Raw genomic sequence first — 23,223 nt, 5'->3', positions numbered from 1 at the left:
AGCAGGGAAGGGAAACAGGTGCTGGGGGCTGACACCTCCGAGCCCACACACACACACAATCGCCTTTTGATCATCTAACTCCACTATTAGGGATGGAGGACCTTAAGTTCCCATTTTCCGTGTATAATATCTTCTTTATATTGATCCCGCAATTATTTAAAAGAAAGCGTCATCTCCTCCCACTTCTCCAAATAAGGCTATTTAGATGCTTTCCAGATGAGCGGAGGTGTGCTGAAACAGAGCTGACAGCCGAGTATATCACAGCCGACGCCATCCTTCATTCGCTCTCGCTCTCTGCCCCCCTCCCCCGGCACGCACTTTCACCGCGTCTCTCTTGCAGTGATGAAGATTGCAGACTATTATGGGCGAGGGATTAATTTGTAGCCAATTACAATCCGGTGCTAAATATGAATGCATAAATAAGATACAGCCTCGCCTCCGTGTGCGTGCGAGCGAGCGGGGAGGGCGGGGGTGCCGGAGCGCCCGGGCAGCCTGGCGAGGATGATGAGAAGGAAGAAGGAGCAGCTGAGGGGAGGCTCGGAGCCGAGCATCGCCCTGTGACTGCCGCGGCCGCAGCCAGCGCGGCCCGGGCGGCCGGAGGCAGCGAGCGGCTCGTCCTGAGCCGGAGCGGAGCCGGGGAGGAGTTCGCACACCAACTTGGCCGGAGGAAGGAGGGGGAGAGCGAGAGGGGAGGGCAGGGGGGACAGGCTGCGAGCGAGAGGGGCTCTGCCAGGAGTCATGAACGCCGGCAGAGACAAGGCCGGCGACATCTCCATCCCGGCGGCGGCGGTGGCGGCCCCGGCGGGCGGCGAGCCCCGCGGCTGCCACGGGGACGGCATGGACGGGCGCGGCGAGCTGCCGCTCTACTGCCCCGCCGGCCGCGACCGGCAAGGGGACGGCCGCAGCAGCACCCCCGGGCCGGAGGCGGCCGCGGCCGCGCTGCCCACGGTGCACAGAACCACCTCCTTCTCCGTGCTCGACATCCTGGACCCTAACAAGTTCAACAGCAAGCGGCGGCACTGCGCGGGCTTGTACAAATCGGCGGGCGCCGAGTTCACGCTGGGGCCGGAGGATAAGCCCGAGGACTCGGGGACCGAGCTGGCCGAGCAAAAGGCTCTCGCCGAAGATTTCGACGCGTGCAAGAAGTCCGCAGAGCTGATCAGTAAGTGGGTCTGGGGGCTCGGAGCCTCCTCCGAGCCGGGGGCTGCCCTGGGTTTCCCCAGCAGGGTCTCGCATGCTTTGACATCTCATCCTTTCCCCGCTGGTACCTCGGGAGCCGGCTCGGGGAGGGACAAACGCGCCCTGCGCTGCTGCTGCTGGATGTAGTGAGATGGGATTCTGAGTCGGGATGCAGGGGGCAGTGGGGTTGTCGGGATGCAAGGAAGGAGCAGATTCTGAGTCGGGATGCAGGGAGGGAGCAGATTCTGAGTCGGGATGCAGGGGGGCAGTGGGGTTCTGAGTCGGGATGCAGGGGGCAGTGGGGTTCTCGGGATGCAAGGAGGGAGCAGATTCTGAGCCGGGATGCAGGGGGCAGTGGGATTCTGAGCCGGGATGCAGCGGGCAGTGGGGTTCTCGGGATGCAGGGAAGGAGCCGGGCGCATCCCGCCGGGACAGGCCGGAGGGCCCCGGGCCCCGGCCGGGCTCCGCTCCCCGCATCCCCGGGACACCCGGAGCTGTTCGTGCCCTGCAGCCCCGGGAGCGGCAGGAGCGACCGCAGGGATGCCGGCCTGGCTGGGCTGCGGAGGAACCCCGCCATCCTCATCCTCATCCTCCTCCTCCTCCTCCTCCTCCTCGCAGGGACGGCCAGCGCTGCCCGCGAGCTCCGGCTCGGGCAAACTTGGGAGCGGCTCCTCCGGTTTCGCAGGGCCGCAATCGCGGCCCCGAGGGTGCAAAACCTCCCTTGGTTCCCGCACCTCGCCCGGGCCCCCCAGGCGTTCATGACTTTGTGTCTCCTCTCCCCAGCCCCGGACCCTCTCCCGTCCTCCCCCGCCGCTGCCGCCCGTTGCTCTGGGCGACAGATTCAATTTTCTCTCTCCCCTTGGCTTTTTTAGGACAAATCAGACTAATTGTGACAAAATGCTGGTTATCTCTGGAAAAACAATTAAATTCCTTCGATTACATTTAAGGTAAAATGTGCTTAGCAGCGTAAAGAGGCTGGATAATGGGGAAAATCGCCCCAGAGTGGCATGTAGGACTGCTTGGATCGATATCCTATTATCGAATTGTGCATATCTCTTTCAAGCACCTTGCAAACTCTTCCCTAACATCTAAATTATAGGGTCAAAATTCGGATAATTACTCGATTAAAACCTATTACACTTATTAGGGCTCGCTATTGATCGGGAATTGCATTCGACCCAAGCTCTAGATTGCTTTTTCTTTCTGGGTCCGAATATCCCAACTTTCTCACCTCCAAACACCGCGGCTCTGGGGATCACGGAGGGTTTCGGGGAAAGGCTGTCTTTGTGGAAAATATCTATAGTTATTCCATGTCCAGAGAGGGGAAAGAAGAGGCAGCGAGCTACAGGGAATAAACTTCTCGGCTTAGGAAAAATAGTTTGTGTGTCTGGGGCGAGAGAGGAGGGCTCGGAGGTTTCCAACCCCGCCATAGCACGACTCTGTCAAGTAAAATTAGGCAGCGAAAGAGGTCTGGAATCTGCTCCAGTCCGAGCCATGGCGCATTTTTCATCTGTAAAGCAAGAGCAGGAATTGCGCACTAATAGAATTCAAAAGAGATTTTTAAAAGCAGCGCGGAGCTGGAGTAATTATTCCTCTAAACTCATCTGACTTTCGTCATATTAAATAGATCTGGGCGATCAGAAAGACTGACGAGGTTAAACCTATCGCTAATCTCACACTTTTATCTCCAGACAAGGAGAGAAATGTAACTCCATCTCTTCTCTCAAAATAAATATGTTGGGAGGCATCGCGGCGCGGTGCGCTTCACCCGCTGACAAGCGCCCCGGGCGCTCCACACAGGGACACATCGCCTAAATGTGATGGCAGTGGTCAGAAATAGACCTGGGACTGCTCGAAAATCACGGAATTTAATTCTTCTCTTTCCCCACCGTAATTATTATTAGTTCAAGTGATGGCTGAATCTAGGAGAAATGTTCTGAAAAGTAGCTCTGTCCAGAAAAGTACCAACCCCTCCGAAAAATGCAAAGGATTTCTGGCCAAATGAGAGGGGAAACAGCGCTCGTCAACTGCCCCCTCGTAAAATTATTTTAATGTTAAAAATAACATTTAAATTCCCCATTAAATTACTATTTAACCTATTCCCGAAAATTAAAAAAAAAAAAAAAAAAAATTAGCAAGCCCGGCGCGTCCATCTCCGTCCGCAACTCTATTCGCGGTGCATGTTTTTTGTCTTTAAAATTTTTAGCTGACCCACGGCTGGGATTCCGTGGACGGAAGATCAAGCCCCGAAGCTGGCAGCTGCAGGTTCCCGGTCCGGTTCGTGTGTGCGGGCTGCGGCTGAGCCAGCCCCGGGTCCGCCCGCAGGCGCAGCCACTCGCACCTTTTATAAATCGCTGCTGTAAAAAAATTACGCCCCGCAATTTCTAGCAGGTCCCACAGGTTGCAGGACGCCTGTCTGCACTCGCTGGGTCGGGCTGGGAGAAAAGTGACCCGGTTCTGTTGTGTCCGGCGGCGATTGCCCGCGATTTCCATGCTCCGGGCTGAACAGAAAGCTGGAAATGGGTTCTTAACGAACCCTGAGTTATTAAGGGATATTTGCGGAGTGACAAGGACAGCAATACTCTGCCCTTATTTCCCCCACTGAACCAGCCGTATCCGAAATCAGCGCGTTGAACAAAACACACTTCTAAAACCACCCTAATTTTACATGCGGGACTTGGGGGATCCTGCGTGAGGATACAGAGCAAATTTGAGGTGTGTTCAGGTTTGGGGGCGATTAAAAACAACTAAACTGCGGACGGGATGAGGTGACAGAGCAGCGATTCATTTCCTATTTGCGTATCTCGGTTAACCAGGTTAGAGGAGTCCTTGATTAGGGGCTCCCGGAGCTACAGCCCCGTTGCAGAAGTGAGAGAGGGAACTTTAGGCGTGTCTGAAAGCACCGGCGGAAAAGGACGGGACTCACGGGCCTCTGCCCCCATCTCCCCCAGCCCCGTCCCGTGGAGGAGGATTCGCCTCTCGCTCCCCCGACGGAGCCCGGGCCCGGCCAGGACGAGGAGGAGCCCTTTCTCCGGAAAACGCGATTTGCTCTCAGGCTTCATAATGACAGAATCGTCAGCAGAAGTCCAATAGCCTTAAATATCGGATAATTGCCCTGTTCTCCGATGGAGACCCGTTAATTGGAGCGTAATATAAACCCAAATAAATTAAATGACCGTTAACTAGTTTGTACATTGCACAAAATGAGTTTAATTAAGTTTGTATCTGCTCTGCTAATCAATACAAGTATTTACTCCACTTTAATACTTCCATCTCGGGAAGTGACAAGAGGTCAAACCAGACGCAGGAAGGGTTAAAAATGCCAGAGCAAAACCCAGCAAATCGCCCATCGATTCGGAGATTTCCGTCACTAAAATTGTTAGAGCTCTTTGACATCGCTGCTGCCCGCTCCCCCGGCACGGCCCGGCCCGGCCCGGGCAGGGGCTCCTCCCAGCGCCCCGCTGCCCCTCGGGGACCCCGGGGATACTCGAGTATGCGGGGATCCCGGCCCTGCTGTGCCCCCAAGGGCCTGTCCAGGCTGTGGGAAGGGGGTACATCCCCTATCCCGGCCGTGGAAGGAAGGGGGTACATCCCCTATCCCGGCCGTGGAAGGAAGGGGGTACATCCCCTATCCCGGCCGCGTCTCGGCTCTTGCCGGAGGTGTTTGGCTCGGAAGGGGCAGCGCTGGCAAAGCCTCCCCGGGCCGGACAGCCCCTTCCCGGCCCCCGAGCTGCAGTTCCGAGCCCCATCCCCACCACTGCTCCTCAGCCCACCCCCGGCTCAGGGCTCAGGGGCAGCCCCGCTCCCGAGGGGCCCGGCCCGGCTCAGGGGCAGCCCCGCTCCGAGGGCCCGGACGGACTCAGGGGCAGCCCCGCTCCGAGGGCCCGGCCCGGCTCAGGGGCAGCCCCGCTCCGAGGGCCCGGACGGGCTCAGGGGCAGCCCCGCACCCGAGGGCCCGGACGGGCTCAGCGGCAGCCCCGCTCCGAGGGCCCGGCCCGGCCGCATCCCCACGTCGGGCGGAGGGGCTGAGGGCCCGGAGGGGCGGCCGCACTGTGCGGGCAGCCCTGTCCAGAGCAGCGGGGACAGCGGGTGGGAGAACCCTCAGGAGACCCCGGGGCCGTACCGGGGGGCTGGGGCGGGCGGGGCGGGGGCCGGGCCGGGCCGGGCGGCGAGCCCTAACAGCGGCTGTGCCTTGTCCGCAGAGGACGGGGAGCTCTACAAGGCCGAGGAGTGCGACCTGGACTACAGCAGCCGGCCGAGCCGCAGCCCCGACAGCGAGCTGCAGGACGACGAGGAGCTGTGCAGCGAGGAAAGCGGCAGCACCAGCGGCAGCAGCGGCGGCTCCGGCCCCGCGGCGCCCGGCGAGGCCGAGCCGGGCCCGCTCCGAGCCGAGGCGGCCGAGGCGGGGCTGGTCCCGGCCCCCGCGCCCCCCGCGCCGCCGCCGCCGCCCGTCGGGGCGCAGCCCGGCCCGCAGGCCAAGCCCAAGAGGAAGCGGACGGGCTCGGACTCCAAGTCGGGCAAGCCCCGGCGGGCGCGGACAGCCTTCACCTACGAGCAGCTGGTGGCGCTGGAAAACAAGTTCAAATCCACGCGGTACCTGTCGGTGTGCGAGCGCCTCAACCTGGCGCTGTCGCTCAGCCTCACCGAGACGCAGGTGAAGATCTGGTTCCAGAACCGCCGCACCAAGTGGAAGAAGCAGAACCCGGGCGCCGACACCAGCGCGCCCACGGGCGGCGGCGGCGGCGGCGGGGCCGGGGCCGGGCTGGGCGGCGCGGCGCTGCCGGGCGGGCTCAGCCCCCTCAGCCACTCGCCGCCCATGGGCGCCCCGCTCTCCATGCACGGCCCCGGCAGCTACGCCGGGCACCCGGCCGGGGGGCTGGTCTGCGCCGCCCAGCTGCCCTTCCTGCCCAGCCCCGCCGTGCTCTCGCCCTTCGTGCTGGGCTCCCAGACTTACGGCGCTCCGGCCTTCTACACCCCGCACCTATAAGCCCGACGCTCCTTCCTCCTCCTCCTCCTCCTCCTCCTCCTCACTGCCGGCTGTGCCGCCGCCCCCGAGGATCGCCGGGCCGGGCTCTCCGCACCAACCCCGCACCCGAGAGTGAAAGCGAGCGCCGAGCGGCGGCGGCACCGGGCCAGGGGGCAGCCCCGGAGCCACCGGGGCACGAAAGGAGCGGCCGGAGGCTCCCGGGAGCCCTCGGCTGCCTCCCCCGCCCCTCCGGGCCTTTCTACGACCCTTTTTGTACGCGACGTGTCCGGACTGCGCTGCTGAGGGAAGGAGGAGGAGAAACCTCCCTCCCCCGTGTACATACGAGTAGATGTAAATCATCGTTACCTGTATTTTTATTTTCCCCGTCCCTCGTTGCTATGTGGGTTTAATTAATTTAATAATTATTATTAATATTATTTGCCTTTGTTTTTATCCTGGTCTGGCCACTAGCGAAAGACTTGAAAAGAAGATTATGTACCCATTTGACTCTCAGGGTAAAACGGAGAACTGTCGCTCCTGTCCCTGGGCACTGCAGAAGCAGAGGCGCCGCTCCCCGTGACCTCACGGTGACGAGGGACATTTTTTACAAACGTCACTGTCCCTCGAGGGGGCAGCCAGGGCGGCTCCCGGGGTGCAGGGCGGGTTTTTTACGTTAAACATTTCTGTATATTTCTGGTTGTTACAAAACAAAAGAAAAAAAAAGTTTTAACTTTATAATTAATGTATAAGACGAGGGAGTAAGAGCAAGAGGTGATAAAGAGAGCACTTTGTTTGCCAAACACTTTAAATCAATCAATAAACTCTAAAGAAACGGCGCTTTCCGTGGTGGGAGTCCCTGGTTTTCGGGTGAATCTTTGAAAGAAAGTTTCCTCCGGAAAACGCCTGCCTCATGAGACGCTCGGATGGATGTCTCGCATCATCCTTTTTCTTTTCGTTTACTCTGAGAGCGTATTTCTTATACGCAAATAAACTTTATTCTTCTTGTACGAGGGAGGGGATTTCCCTTCTTAGTTTCCTTGTTTGCATTTTCTTAATTGGCTTTGCCGATTTGCGCAATATTACGGACAAAATAAATATCATATATAGAGGGAATCCGACGTCTCTGCCATGCTTCCCCCGATGGGAAGTGCGATATTTTGGATTTATGTAAATTTAATAAATCGGCTCCTTCATTCAGTTTGCACAACTTTAAAAATAAAATAATCTTTCCATCGCCGTTCCTCTAATTACTCTTAAATTCGTATCAAAGTTGGTCTTTTATAATACTTTCTTTTTTACTTTCAAAATAAAGTCTATAATGGCTGCGAGTACCCCGGGGTGGCTCGGCCGGCCCAGCAGCTCCCAGCCGAGGAAGAGCTTTCATTTTCCACTCATTTTAGGTGTGGGGCTTTTTTTGTTGGATTTTTATGTATGTTTAGTATTTGGGTTTTTGTTTGTTTGTTTGTTTGGGGTGGTTTTTTCCCTTTTTTTCCCTCGGGAGCAATTCTAATACCCCGACATTTTGCGGAGGGATTTTTGGGTGGCAGAGCATCCTCCTCCTCTCGGCAGTCACCGAGCGGTGCCCGGGGTCTCCGTGCTTTGCTCCCCGCTCATCCCCTTTCCCGGCTCCCTCCCGTTCCCTCAGCCCGGCTCCGGTCTGGGATTGTGCCGGGCCGGGAGCTCCAGAGCCGCCTCCCGCTGCCTCGCACCCGCTCCGGAACGGGATCAAACGGAATCAAATGGAATCAAACGGAATCAAATGTTTGAGCCCTCCCGTGGAAACAAAATCTGCCGCGGCCGCCGGTGTCAGAGACAAGGGGCTGAGGCCTCCTCTGCGGGGTTTGGCAGCTGCGGGAGCCGCGGGGAGGATGCGGGATGCTCCAGGTCATGTGGGATGCTCCAGGTAACGCGGGATGCTCCGGGTAATGCGGGATGCTCCGGGAAATGCGGGATGCTCCAGGTAACACGGGATGCTCCAGGTAATGCGGGATGCTCCAGGTAACGCGGGATGCTCCAGGTAATGCGGGATGCTCCAGGTAACGCGGGATGCTCCAGGTAACGTGGGATGCTCAGGTAATGCGGGATGCTCCGGGTAACGCGGGATGCTCCGGGAAATGCGGGATGCTCCAGGTAATGTGGGATGCTCCAGGTAACGCGGGATGCTCCAGGTAACACGGGATGCTCCAGGTAATGTGGGATGCTCCAGGTAATGTGGGATGCCTCAGGTAATGCGGGATGCTCCAGGTAACGCGGGATGCTCCAGGTAACGTGGGATGCTCCAGGTAATGTGGGATGCTCCAGGTAACGTGGGATGCTCCGGGTAACGCGGGATGCTCCAGGTAATGTGGGATGTTCCAGGTAATGTGGGATGCTCCAGGTAATGTGGGATGCTCCGGGTAATGTGGGATGCCTCAGGTAATGTGGGATGCCTCAGGTAATGTGGGATGCTCCAGGTAATGCGGGATGCTCCAGGTAATGTGGGATGCTCCAGGTAATGTGGGATGCTCCAGGTAACGTGGGATGCTCCAGGTAATGCGGGATGCTCCAGGTTCTCACTTCCCCACCTGCAGAATCCTACAAGCACCAGAATCTCTGACCAGACTCATTTGCATTTTTGAACATAAGATCTGTTACGATGAAAGGAGTTCTGAAGTAAATTTTCAGGGAAAAACATGACAAGTAGTAATGCTTGGGGAATGTAAGACCGTGTACTGCTCTGCACAGTTTTTACTGGCAGAAGAAAAGCAGCCAAACTGGGAAACAGGCACTGGGGAGACGCTCTCACCCTGCACCGCTGTGCACCAGGTTTGAGTAAGTGCTGCCAGCAGCCCAGGTGAGGCACGACACAGCTGAATAAAGAGATAATTCAACCCCTGCCTGCAGCTCCAAGCAGTTCCCTGCCAGTGGGGGATAATTTGGCTCCAACAGGAGCTGCCCAGAGCTGCAGAGTGCAGGATTGCCCTCCGCCAGGCTGGTTAGTGTCCTGCCAGTGAAACCTGCTCATGTGAGTATTATTACTCACAGCTGCTGGGTGAAGGAGTCAGTTAGCCTGAGATTCCCAGTCATTAAATGCAATTTAACAAGGCTTCTCACATTTTATGGCAGCGCTGAAAACAGAGCTGCAGGTATCTTTCTCAGCATCGTTTAGGCAGTTATTGATAACCCTTGCTCCAGTGCCTCATCCAGAGCTGTGGGATCATAAAATTCCAGAGCAGAGCTGCACAGCCTCGACTCTAGCGTGTGCCTTCCCCAGTGTGCAGCGCCTGCCGTGGTGTCGGGCACGTTTCACACTCTGCTCACAGTCCTGTCTGTGCCCAGTGGGCATCTGGAGCCCCAGCACCAAAGAGCCAGCTCCAACAATGCTCCCTGGACCAGAACTCTGCAGCTGGCTCGTGGCGCTGGATCAGAGTGTGTGGGTGCTGACAGTGAGAAGAATGATGGTATCGACACAGGGCAGCTGCTGAGGAACAGCTCAGGTGTGAGAGCTCAGCCCCTGGTGTGCTGAAGCAAAATGCCCTCACCTGCCTGAAGCTCCCTGCTCCATCCCTGCCCACTGACACTGGCTCTGCAGGAGCCAAACAGGGCTCGATGCAGCATTTCAGGCTGTCCCATCAGGTGTCACAGAAAGCCCCCAAAGCTCCCACAGTGACCCCCAAAAGCCAATTCCCACGTGGTGCCTGTGTGGTGTCCCTGGTGCTCCTGCCCAGGGCTCTGGAGCTCATTTTGTGAATCATCAATGGAGCAGAGCAAGCGGAACACTCTGACTGAGGGGATGAGGGCTATGGCACAAGCAGGAGGTGTTTGCTCTGGTCCGTTCTGTCAGTCAAATTGTCTTTTTAATTATTTCACGATTCATTGATAAAATGTGAAGTGTTAGGGGATTCAGGACAGGGAGCACATCCAAGGGCACACTGAGCAGAGCATTTCCAGAGGGCAGAGTCTCAGCTCTGACAGACAGCAGCACATTCAAACCCCAATTCAGGGTGGCCAAGTGATGTCTTTGGCAGGTACCAGAGATGATCTGGCGCATCAGCACATTTTTGGACTAATTCCCATGAAATCAATGCTAAATCCAAGGGTGCAAACCTATATTAGTAAGAAAAGATGCAGATATTAATTGCATCTTGCTATTGTTCACTCTGTGAATGAATGAGGTTAAAAAAATGAAAGTGCTCTATTTTACTTCATATAATTCAGCTTATACTGAACAAGTTTCAGTTGTTCAGTAAAATGTCTTATAATCAAAACAACAGAAAGAAGCACATAAATACATTACAGACAGATACATTCCAAACAATTGAGAGAGAATGGAAAAATATTTCAAAATATTTTCTGTCATTGATTTCACTCAGCAGTCAATGATGTTTCACAAAGTCATTGCAAACCAGTTCTGTACTATCATCTGCAAAAATTCCTTGTGTTGTTTCCACCAGAGCAGGGTGCAGTGAGTTACTTTTTTAATTCTTAGAGATTTTTGACATGTATTTCAGAGCTTCTGTTTGAGACTAAACTCAGTCATGTTACACATTTCTAGTCTTATACTACACAAATGAAATGTTAAAAATAAGCTTTGTCTGTATAAACTTAAATCCATTTTCCAAAAATACACCATGATGTCTGCTTGCAATCTGCTATATTAACAAATATTAATTCCTGTATTACATGACAAAATAATTCTGCTCAAACAGTTGAATTTAAATACTCAAAGGAAAATTATTTCACAGTGCTTGGGCATTTCTGGTCTTCAGGTTCTGTCTCAAAGATAAAAAAGTAAATATGGTTGTTGTAGAGCCTTTCTTAAGAGCAAATAAAAGAAAGGTTTTTTTTCTGATACTGGGAGATTTTCCAGACTCTGGGAGGTAAAGCAAGGCAGGGAACAGAGGGACACTGGGGATGAAGAGGACGGGCAAGTAAAAAAGGAGGATCTTAATCAGTTTGTTGCTCAAAGTGGGCTTACATAAATGGTTTACATAAACCACATTCTTCTCTGTCTGGTGGGGTTTTTACTCCTTTCCCCCTTGCTCACACACTCGTGTGCCACATGCTCACATCAAAGAGACATCTCAGGTGGGCAGAATGGGGGCTGTCACAGTGAAAATAACCCTGACAGGAAGAGCTTTTCTCCTTTCCTGGTGCTGTCTGGCAGAGATGTGAGTTCATGATACAGAATAAGCTTTAAAAAAGGTCATCAAAGCCTTGGAAGGCTACGGCTATGTGCCCACTCAGGAGAAATCCTGTTGGTGCTGGAAATCCTATGGATGAGCCTTGTAGCAATAGGATTTCCAGCCAGAAACCAGAGCACGGCCAGAACATAAAAGTCTGGACATGCAGGGTCAGGCAATATCTGCATGTGATTTACTAATTTATTCTCATTATGTGACACATGTTCAGGTAGCTAAAACGAGCCAGGCTCACCCAAAGTGATAGACTTTATTTTAGAATACATCTTGTAGATTTTCTTTCTGCAATGACACAGAAACATTTTAGTGACAATGAGGGAGAGATGACACCAGAGCAAAGAACTGAAATATTGTCACAGTAACGTTTATGTGGGGTGATGGTTTACACTGTAAATATTCACCCCCTCAGTAAACTGCTGCTTTTTCAAGAGAAGAAAAATAATTACACTAAACTTAGCACAAATAAATGAATTATAGCTATTTTTCTTTCTAATTTTTTTTTCTCTGTAACCACACACATACATTACAAAACTCATCCTGCTCATACAGGGACTCTCTCCTGCCTTTTCACTGTAACACAGGCAGTGACAAGTTTATTTCCCGTTCCTTGGTTCCCAAGGAGGGGAGGAGAGGTGCAGGAAGAGAGAATCTGAATGAGCTGCAGGTCGGGCTCCTCCAGCTCCGTGTGCTGCCCAGGAGTTCACAGCACCGAGCTGCACTCTCCGTGACCTGTTAAATGTTCTGAGAGCTGTGATTAAGGATGCTCTTTGGGACTTCAAGCACCAGCATTATGCCTTGTAGGGGTGATTTGGAGTGAAATACTGTGTTTGCCTTGAGCACGCTCTGCAGCACACCTGATCACACTCACCTCTGCTGCCTCTGCTCCAGCACTGGGGAAAATGAACTCCCCTGCACACGTGGAAGCAGCATTTAATTTCTGCCCCAGCGAAACCGTGTGGCAGACTCTCCTGGTGGTGCTGTTAGCCTTCAGCTGCCAAAAATACTATTACAAAAATTCAAAGATATCCAAAAGCAATTTCCAAACAAGCAGGATCATATATTACATTTCCATATACCTTTTACAGTGCACGAGGATAAGAGTGGCTCCATAATGGCATTATAAATACAGCAAATGAATGGTGGATGCAATGCCAACACCTTGTCATTATGCAAATTGGAATGTGGCAGAAATGGTTATTCAACAACCCCTTTCAAACAACCACAGGTCTAATGCTGCTCATTACATCCAAACTAATTAGCACCACATTTAAAAAAAATTTAATAAGATTTTCCTTAACCCCTCAACAGAGAGGATTCCTCAGATAATGGAAAAGCGTACACTTGGCACAGGCGGGTTTTTGCTCAGGGCACTGGCAGGCAGAAAAGCAAGGGGCAGCCTACCCAGAAAGGCAAGTGATGAAATTTCATCACGGACATTTAGAGATGGAGAAACAGATAGTGCTGCCATGGCCCAGCTCGGTTTGCCCTGCTCTGGGGCAGCCTGTCTCTGGCACTAACACCCCGTGCCCCCTCCCTGGCACAGCCTGCTGCCCACCTCTCCCCTGAGCTGCACTGGGCTCTGGGCTCCCCAGGCCCAGCTGATAGCAAAGGCTCAGCAAGGACACCAATCCTTTTCTTTCTCCACTCAATCAGCTCTGAAGAAGAGGAGGCAAAGCATCAGCTCAGAAACATGAGCAATTAAGGGAACTCTCTCCTTCCTTTCCTGCAGGGGCAGCATCCCACTCCCACACCTGGAAGAACAATTTTATCCCACAGGTCAGCATCTGTCCAGCTGCCAGGCACCCTGGCTCTCATCCACATGTGCTTCCTAGGGGATGTGCTGTTTCAGGATCTTTAACATCTCTCCCAACTGAAGGGGTGGGGAGGGGCCGCTGCATGAGGAGGGGTCACACTGGTCTGACCTAGGCTGCTGCTTTAGGCTTTTCCCTCCTAATTCTTTAATTTCTGTAGAGGATTTTGTAATAGGACCATCACCACATCCAGTAAGAGATGCTCTGAGGGCTCTGAATGTACCAGCAGGATCTAATTTCTCTCATCACACTCTCACCACCTTTGTAATCCTCTTGGTGTCCCCATCCCACACCTGAAGGGCCCTGCAAAAGACACTAAACACAACGTTAGTCTATGAAAAGCCTTAGGCTGATGTTCTAGACTGTGAAAAGCAAAACTAAATCAGAACTTACAAATGTATGTTCCTACTGTGATGTGTTGCCTGAACATTTGCATACTGTTAGTCCTTGGTGAGATATGTGAATATGTTATAGTATCAATTTACTCAAACATATCTTTCCACAGATGCTGGAACTTTGTAATTAAAAGAAAAGGGGGAATTGTGGAGGGATAGAATGTAAGAAAATATAGATAGTGCAGAAGGTAGCATCACACCCGAGGAGTTGCAGCTGCACTAATCACCAAAGATTGGGAACAGGCCTGCCCTTAACAGGCCCCAGCTGTGCCCAGTGAGGATGAGTGCTACAGAAGAGTGGGCTAGCTGCGGTTTGCTGGCTGTGCTGTGAAGAAGGAGTCACTGCTGTGAGGAGAAGCCCATAAGGAATCACCCAGAAGGTATGGGACTTTTGAAATAAGACGACAACATTTTTCCTGGCAGGTGTCAGGGGAATAAGCTGATCTGGCCCTCCCTTGCCCCAGTCTGGGACTGTAATCTGCAGAGATCTCTTCCTCTCTGTTTAGTTTCCTACCTGAGGCAGTTTTAGCTTCACAGTGGTCCAATTCCAGTTCCCAGGGGGAACAGGTGATGGGAGCTCTCCTGCTCTAAATTGCTGGTGCCTTGGGCTGTCCTGAGCCAGGACACGGGGCTGTCCCCTCTGAGGCTGAGGAGGGACCTGGGCTGCACCTCCTGGCCCTGTGCTCCAGCAGGAGCTGTTCAGTGCCCCACGGCTGCCACTGCCTGCTCAAAGCCAGTGACTGTGCTGAAGGCCTGAGGCATTCCAAAAGGCGTGGATTGTTTAAATGGCCAATTCTCATCACTGCAGTATTGCTGTAGCATCCTTGCCTCTTCTGGTGCACAACCTACAGAGACATTCACGCCAGCTCTGAGTACAAGCATTGAAGAGGCTGACAGAGCTGCATGAGCCCCACAGGCAGCTGCAGCACAGCCAGGCACGTGCAGAATGTGGGACATCACCAGTGGCCATCTGCCTGTGCTGTGACACACCTGAACTGGCTCTGTGCTGCTCCTGACATTCAACACCTCTTGCTTCTGCCTAGAGGCTCCTTGTAACTACTAACACCCTTCTCACCCATTTCCACAGCCACTTTAAATGGAACAGGTTTCTTTTTGCTTTCCACAAAACAAAGGTGGTGTCTTCATTCTTTTTCTTTCCAGTAATGCCCACTTTGATTAACTGAAGCCTTTCCCCCATGTGGAAACTCTTCTGTGTGGCACGATCCACTGTCCATGCAGAACTGCTTACAAATCTCATTTGTATGTTTTGCTTACCAGTAAGAAAAGAACTACAAATAAGTATTACAGTTTTCTAACAGAAACTTTCAGCCCTATCCAGTTGATAAAGCCAAGCCTCAAGTGAGTTTAGAGAAAATGGAGTCACAAGGCATTGTGCTAAAGATGAGTAAGGGCACATCACCCTGGCCCAGAAACCTTGGATGTGCTGGAGGGTGGCTCTCATTCTTATTCTCACAAGGTGCATTCCAAGCTCATTTATGTCACTAAATGCTCTGTGTTTGAGTGCCAGACCATACATGCTGTGGTCTTTTTCCTTCCAGGCTTTTACTCCCCAGGTGTAACCATGTGCTCAGGTAAGAATAACCACAGAGAAGCCTGCTTGCAGTTCTTGTTTGTCCCACTGACACAACCCTGGTTCAGACAGGATGATTCAGATGCACCAGGATGATTGACCTGCACCAGCACAGCTCACTTCAGCCCAGAGTCCCTTCAAGAACAGAATATTCAGCCTGTATGACAACTGCTCACCTGAACAACTCTCCAAGGGCCAAATCACCTCAAGGTGTGCAGGTACCTGGAAATCACACACAGCATCCCCAGTCAGCACAAGCACAATTGCACAGGTGCTGGGGTGAGTTACAAAGACAAAACCACACACAGAGATTATGAGAATTATACTTGTATTTATTCTTTTTTCCCCAGAAGCCCTGAGCACAGGAATAGAAAAGTTCCAGTACAAATGTCACAGGGACAGTAGAGCAGCATTTGAACCAGTGAGCCCAGGACCTCAAATTTGTAAACTGACACACAAAAAGTGTGATGTATCAAAAAAGCAGATTCATCTATTTTGAATTTTTCAACATAAAAGGATTTCTATTTGGTGGAGGTATACTGGATCTTTTGGGAGAGATGTCTTCTTGAATTTCTTCTTCCAGCACAGCTACAGATAAACTCAGGAAAAGGAGAAAGCTCCCCCAAAATCTCTGAATTATGTCTGACCAGCTTTAACAAGACAACATCCAAGACCTGCTGCATGTATACCTGCTGAGTGGCTCTTGTAGAGAAATAATTGGATAAAAAGTGTCAGTAATTAACAAGGGGCAAGGGAAGGGTTTGTCCCACACTGGACCATGGGAACACAAAGAAGTGCTACAGGGGATGTGCCATCTACACGTTTTCCTATGAAGGGTCAATGGTTCATCTTGCCTCAAGGCAATAAATGAAGAAAAAGATGCAGAGGAAAAACACCAGAAGAGCTTTAAAAGAAGTCAGCACTGGCCATCAACCTGTCCCAAAGTCCAGGCACCTCTGTCTGAGTTGGCCATTTCTGAGCCACCTGCCAGGGAACTTCAACTTTGAAAATTCTCCTTCTGCACAAATGAGGCACTCCAGGAAGACTTTTTTTTTTTTTTCTTTCTTTTTTTTTTTTTTTTTTCTCTAAGCATGCTTTTAATATACAGAGAAAGCACACAGATCAGGTTTAACTGCCAGATTGGACAATTGGGTCCAGACAGGAAGTTTTAATTGCTAATTCTAGAACTGATGTGACTGAGTAGCATCATTAGAACCACAGCATGGTTTGGGTTAGGAGGGACCTCAAAGATCACCTATTTCCAGCCCTTCTGCCAGAGGCAGGGACACCTTCGATCAGACCAGGCTGCTCACAGTGGAACATAACTGACTGACCATACTTTCCTTTTTTCCCCCTCAGATTTCTGCCATTTCCATTCCCAGTCTTGGTCTTTGGGATCTTTATTTAAGACCCACAATGGGAACTCCATGGGGTCAAGTGCATCTACTGTTTGCTTTGTAGTGCTGACATTTCATGGCCCCAGCAAAGGAGGGCTAAGAGTCACTGCACAATATAAATTCCCTATTCTTCTTACAGGGAGAAAGCATGTTTTATAATTAACACCTTCAGCCTTTGCAGGATCAAGAATCTGTGGAATACTGGCACAAAGACCTTGGTGGCCCTTTGAAGGTTAATCACCAAGTGTCAGTGAAGGCTGGACTGTCTGGGAATCCCAGCAGCCAATGATTACCATCCCATTCTAACGTGTGAGGTGCTGGAGCTGTTGGGTTTGTGTGTTTTCTACTTTGTGGGTGCTTTCTATTTTGTGTGTGTGACTTTGTCCTCAGTAAGAAATCAAGTAAGTTCAGCAGTTGATTCAACTGACTTGATGATGAACTTGATTTGTCCTTATCCACATTTTCACCTGAAATCTTTACTACCACATTAGCAAGACTGACACTAGAAGTGGCTTAACTTTCCAGTGCAGTCAGTAGATGTTACTTGAAATTCTGCCTCTTTATTGTATTAGTTTCAGTATTTCAGAAGTATATCAACCTGTGTTGAAGAACAAAATATGTCTTCCAAATTACAGAGCTCTTGCAAGAAAAATTATCAAAAGTCAGCATTAATTGTTTTCTATGCAATACTTGTGCAAATCAGAAAGCATTTGGCAGAACTGTAAATGAGCTTTTGTCTCAGGTGGTCAGAAGCTACACTGAGTTGTTAAAATTTTCCCAATTTTTAATTCTTAGTCTCCTTACACATGAGGAAACACCTCCAACAGGTGAGTAACTAAGTCTGTGCTATAGAGAATCTATTCTACTCTGTAATGAGCACTTTATTAGAGACTTTTGCAGGTCACTTGAAATTGATTTTCAAACACAACCCTCCTGATTCTCTGGATTTTCTTTACTCAGAAATCTGTATGCAATGTTCCAAGAGCACAACTGGTCACTGCTTCATGCTCTCTCCTTAAGCTTACTGTAGCCAGCAAATAAGTCTGGCAGATTTGTTTAAGTACCCAGCCAAGAACTACAACCCACAGTGGATCCAGCTGCACATTACCTCTCTGGAGTTAGAAGATTCCAGATGCTTGTGTTTATATCTAGGGCCTTGGACTCTGGGGCTTTACCTGATGTAATTGTGTCTGTTCCAAGCCAGGCAGCTCACTTGTGCCACTTGAGTGATTCTCTTAAACCTCTTACTTTCACCTCATTCTGGAGCTTTCTTGGCTGCAGTTCAACTGGAGCACACTCTGTACCTGTACAGACTTTCCCAAAGTGCTGCCCAGGAGCAGCTCTGACAGACACTGGGATGCCACCTTGGGAAGAAGCAGGCCAGGATGGTCTTTGCCACCGCAGCTTTCCCCTCTGTGCCACAGCTACCAAGACTGACTTAGCCCTGGAATTCAGTTTGCAGAAATCAAACTCCGCTCCTTTTATCATCTGAAGGCATCAGTTCATTTGGATTTTTTTTACTGTGCACCAGGATATTTGTAGAGGTGCTGCAGGAGCTGCTGGGCTGCTTGTGTGGCTCAGTTTGTACAGAAGGCTGAGAAAATGCTCTGTGCATTGCCAGCCCTGGCGGCAATCAATTTGTTTTAAAGTATCTTTTTCCCTGAAGGCCTGAAAGTGGAAAATTAAACACACGTACTGTCAAAGGAAGTATAAATTACATGAGTCCCTTAGGAAGGAAAAGAACCAAGCCCCAAAGCATGAACAGTTTACCCAAATTATGTACAAGTCTCTATTTCATGCATATTTCAAATAATTATCAACTTTTAAATGCATTCAATTCCACACCACCACATCTTTTCCAAAATTAATATTCATTATCAAATAAGTTAAACTTGGAAACAATTTAAAAATGACACCTGTAAAAACGTGCCTAGCACAGTATTGTAGTGACAATACAAATATCTTTGACTAAGGGTTTTGCATTGCACTCTTGTAATAAAGAAGGGCAGAGGTGATTAAGAATTTAATTCAGTGCATAGTTGAACTGGTTGGCAAACTTCTCGTGCTTCCTTTGGTCCACCCGGTTCATGGCTTTCATGACCCGTTTCATGGCCCCTCTGAAAGAGAAACAAAACAACAATAACAGTTCTGTTGAGTCTACTCAGTCTCAGAGAACATTTATGAATGCTGGGGAATTTGATTAATCGCTATCAGGCTGCTGAGCGTGGCATTGATGTGGCTGAACCAATTTGTCTTGTTAACTGAATTAGTTGCAGCAATATAAATAGTTTAATTCAGCAATGATTTTATTAACAGGAGTAAACAAATTCAAATCTTTCAGTTTAATGGCTGTGTACTCCACCCTCCCAGGATTATTTCTTAGAGCCACATGGAGCAAGTTTGATTCTCAAAAGCACCTAAGTACTCCCAAGGAAAAAAAACCCTGAAAATATCTAACAAGATCTTAAAAAATTAATACTCAGAAACCCTTATGAAATCAAGCCCACAATCCAGAATGTTTTTGTGAGGGAAGGGTTGGCTGTTCAGTTCATGTGAACTTCCACAGGTTACTAAAACTCTGTTTCATCAGATGTGGGCTGAGTTAGACTCTTGCTCACACCAGCAGCATCCCCATTCCTGAGCAGCAGCTTTTAATCCACAAGAACTCTAGTTTAGAAGACACAGAGATTACTGGGTATCTCTCCAGGACAGGCTTGTGCTGCAGAAGAGTTTAGCACAGGCAGGACAGTATGGCCAACACCTCACTCATAAATCATGGGCAAATGGGATTTCTGCTGCCTTGGGATGGGCAAGACCTGAGCCCTCTGCATCTCCTGCTGTGCCTGAAGAAGGCCCTGGAATGTTCTTCAGGTTCAAAAAGGAAGTGAGGGAATGAGCTTCAGAGCTGTTAAGCCTTCTAATAATGATCCAAATCCAGTGAGGGCCTGTCTCCCTGTTGCTGCTCCATTGCCTCCTCCCAGTAAAATGTGCCCAGAGATTTCTCTAGGGAGGGGCTGCAATGCTTCTGAGCTGGGTCATTCAGACACCTCCTCTTTTTTCGCCTCCAAAAACTTCTGAGTGAAGATTACACAGCCAGGACTTTGAGGGTGAGGAAAATGATGAACAGGAGTAGGAGACTGTCATAAAAGGCAGAGAGAGAGCAGGCCCCTACATCCTCCAGCTGGTCAGGCAGAGGAATGGGCTCACAAGTCCAGAAGAGCAAGAAGCAGCAGGAGCAGTCAGGAAAATGTTCTGCTGTGAACATCTGCCCATCAGAAACTTAAAGCAGCTGCTGTGCAGAGCTGAGGGCACTGTGCCTCAGGAATTTTGTTCCTCACTGGATTCTAAAGTTCAGTTTTTACTGGTTACTTCAGATGCCTCTGGAACAGAAGCTCAGCCATCTGAGGCTGATGTTTGCAGGTGTTCTCAGCTGTCCCCCTGCCTATGAAGCTGTTATCCCCCAACACATCTCCAGGTAAACATGGCTGATGGGTGAGGTAGAGCAGCTGCAGGCTTGGTTTGAGGGGCTGTGCCATTCAAAAGCAGGGCACTGACTGATGTCTCCTTTGATTTCTACAAATTTGGCAAGTTCCATCACACAAGCAGATGGTTCCAAGGCCTGTGCTCTTAAGACTCTACATTGTCACAGTCTGCATTTATCACTTCTGAGGATGTTCCCAGCTGTGCAGGAAAATGCAGCTGACATGCACCTGGGCAGTGTTCCTCAGGATCAGCCCTTACACACTATTCCAGCTCTGCTTCCAGGGTTATCTCCAATAAACAGGCTGACTTCTGGTTTGGGAATGTTCTCTCTAATGGCTTCATTTCCAAAGCAATTTTGAAACATCTAAAAGAGGTTTCTCCTTAATAACGCTCTAAATGGTGGGATTAAAGATTTTCTCAGCAGCAAGTGCAATGAAAACCAACACTCTGAAAAAACACCCTGGAAAAGGTATACTTTTAACAAAAGTCTGCCAATAAAGTTACCAGAGTAAGGAAAATGTGGTCATGGTTTTGCACTTCAAATATTACCTAATTGGTAGGAGAAAAGTGAGCCTTTAGCAGTGCAGAGTGGCCTTGCCACTTTCATGTCATGTAGGTTTTACATTAGCACCAGTGGATTGTGTGATACTGTAAATGAAATGAGATCCCACTTTGATGATCTGTGTGCAATTTCACTTAGCTTTATTGGCAGACTAGAGCCTGGGTTTATCACCTATACATTTCAAGTAATTTGGGGTTGTTACAAGGAGCCAAGGTTATCATCTTGTTTAGTGCTGCAAAGCATGAAACCTATTAAAAACTTGACAGGTTTGATTCCCTATGCCTGGCACCAACACACACCCAAAATCATTAGCACAAACCACAGTAAACCATGATATGAAATTCTAATCACTAGAACTGTATGTCTCTGACTTCTAACTAAGACCAGGTAACTTAAGAAATTCACATAAAATGTGCTATTTCCATAAAGAAAAATAATGTGGATTTGGCTTTGTTATTATAATCAGTACATGAGAGAAGAGAAAACTCAGTTTAAACAAATATTGTGTCCTGGATGGTGTTCAACTCATCCAGTATGCTTAGAGAATAACCCACCATTCATGATTTTATAATAATGATTTTTCTTTTTTGATTTGACAACTTTACTTTCCTTTAGACTACTTCATTTCTGACATGTGAAACTCTTTAAATAGCTGCAGCTGCTTCCCATTTGATGAAGACCAGAGCATGCTCAGGCAAATTTATGTTATAGCCACATCTAAGCGAGAACAGGCATCAAAAATAGGGTTAATAATGGACAGATGGAGCTACTGTATGTTTTAAAGCACATTTGGGAGTGGCTGGCAGGCTCCCACAGCCACCTGAGATGCTGTGCCTGACTAATAAATGATCATCCAGAGAAGCCAATCCAGCAATTGAAGTTTTTAAGAAACTGAGACAGAATGAAAAAAGCCTTTCATAGGGAAATTTTGCACATTAGTTAAAAATCACTCTCGAAGAAATAACTTTGTTTGTCAGTACCTGCTATTTTTTACCCTCCAGACATATGGAAGACATTCTTGCTTGCAGTTAGCCAAAGAATGTGTTTAGTAAGTGCATGTTAATGTAGAAACAGAAAGTACTGCTGAATCAAACAGAAATAGGAATTAACAGGCTTTAAATAATGGAAGTTTCTTACTTATTGAAGACTTTCTTCTCAAGCCGGGAACGAGACGTGTTAGCCTGCTGCTTCAGGTCTGTCAGATTTGGATATTTTTGCTTCTTCCCTTTCTTTTTCTGTCCTTTTCCATTACTTTTAGAGGAACCAAGATCCAGTCCTGTAGCAGCTTCAATTTCTCTCATGAATTCTGGATCTCTCCACTCTGTTCAAAAAACAAAAGGTGAACTCTGAAACCCCAAACCCAGGGGGGATTTGCAGCCCCCTGAGGAAGAGGCTCTTGTCAGCAGTGGGTGAGGGCAGGGACACTGTGATCCAAGCTGCACACACAAAGGAAGGGGAGGATAAAGCAGTTTCCCAAAATGACAGATCTGGATGAAGAAGCCCTGCCAGTCTGTATTAGCAGCTGCTATGGACAAAACTGTCCTGTAGGAAGAACTAAGTTGAGGTTTTTCAGTGGCACAGTAGCAAAGTCCCAAGGACACTACTCCATGCAAGAGAGATGAATAAGCACAGTGATTATTATTTAGAAATGAAAATGCCAACAATGTAGCTGAGGAACTTATCTGCAGAAATAAATTCAGCATAAGCTTAAAAATAAATCTAAAAAATGGAATATATCAAATTTTTAGCAGAGTAGGGCTGGCAACACTGTGATTTCTTTTCATCAATAATATTTACTTTAAAACATGAACTGGTAACAGACATCTCCATAAAATTCTTGAGCAGGATAACGTGACCCTGTCGCCATGACACCCATTTTGCATCTGAAAAAGATACCACTTTCTAAATATCCCATATTGCCTCAGATTAATTATCTAAATCACGTTTCTTCCCCTAACAATGGCACAAGTTAATTTATCTAAACAAAATCTTGTTTCACATTTTTTAAAACCTTAATGCTTCAGAACTCTAAGTGGATCCTGATCCTAGATGCCAGCAGAGGAAAAAGCATGAACAATTAAGACTGTGGACTGTTTAATGAAGCTGCAGTTTTTCACCTTCAATATAGTCTTGTGTATCAAACAAAGTAGCACAAAGTGCAAAGTAAAAATGTGGCTGGAGGATGGACATCTGCCAAGGGGAAATTAAAAAAAATTCATTTCATTGTAAAGACTTTGAGCATTTAGGTTGGAAAACAGTCTAGGAAGTACTGCCTCAAAAAGAACATGGTCCACACTCAGCAGAAATGCCAGAAGCCTGCTTTTTAACAGCAGTAATTGCCAGTCATTTGTCATAGTTTCCCTTATGTCAGTCAGCCCTTCTTGCCTGCAGAAATTGTAACACCAAATGTCTACTCCTCTTACATAACAACTTTGTAAATACAGAGAAATAAACAGTCCTAAAGGACTCTACAAGTTCATTTATACACCAAGATGGTCACTGAGTGTGACAAACGCTGCTAACAACATTTCAGGAAGGTCAGAGGCAATGTCCTCACTTAAGAACACGGTGTTAAGGAACAGCAGAGCAATTTTCCAAGGAAAGGTTAGATCTAAACTACCATCATACATGAAAGCAAGGCCTGATTAAAATCCAACAC

At 49.2% G+C, this 23,223-nt stretch overlaps 2 protein-coding genes across 2 annotated transcripts in view; one reads left to right on the top strand and one right to left on the bottom strand.

The window, feature by feature from the left end:
- Nucleotides 1–738: 738 nt before the first annotated feature.
- On the top strand, nt 739–6,166 carry NKX1-1 (NK1 homeobox 1). The gene is made up of 2 exons (XM_058025209.1): nt 739–1,162; nt 5,382–6,166. Exons 1-2 carry the CDS (start codon nt 739–741, stop codon nt 6,164–6,166), a joined length of 1,209 nt encoding a protein of 402 aa, XP_057881192.1.
- A 12,150-nt stretch (nt 6,167–18,316) lies between these two features.
- Nucleotides 18,317–23,223, bottom strand: part of UVSSA (UV stimulated scaffold protein A) — a 44,543-nt gene continuing 39,636 nt past the window's right edge. Inside the window, exons 12-13 of the mRNA XM_058024340.1 lie at nt 21,702–21,885; nt 18,317–18,636 (exon numbers count right to left, since the gene is read on the bottom strand). Coding sequence (XP_057880323.1) covers nt 18,543–18,636; nt 21,702–21,885 — 278 coding nt within the window. The 3' untranslated portion in view covers nt 18,317–18,542. The remainder of the gene's footprint in view (nt 18,637–21,701; nt 21,886–23,223) is intronic.

The sequence above is a fragment of the Melospiza georgiana genome, chromosome 5 (genome assembly GCF_028018845.1).
Source record: "Melospiza georgiana isolate bMelGeo1 chromosome 5, bMelGeo1.pri, whole genome shotgun sequence".
NCBI lineage: Eukaryota > Metazoa > Chordata > Aves > Passeriformes > Passerellidae > Melospiza > Melospiza georgiana.
Note: the sequence above shows the minus strand (reverse complement) of the source record. Positions and strands in the feature narration are given on the sequence as shown.

Excerpts from the sequence above, each read along its gene's own strand:
- NKX1-1 (XM_058025209.1), top strand. The coding sequence starts at position 739 with ATGAACGCCGGCAGAGACAAGGCCGGCGACATCTCCATCCCGGCGGCG. Across the intron at positions 1,163-5,381 it reads GAAGTCCGCAGAGCTGATCA|AGGACGGGGAGCTCTACAAG; the intron begins GTAAGTGGGTCT and ends CCTTGTCCGCAG.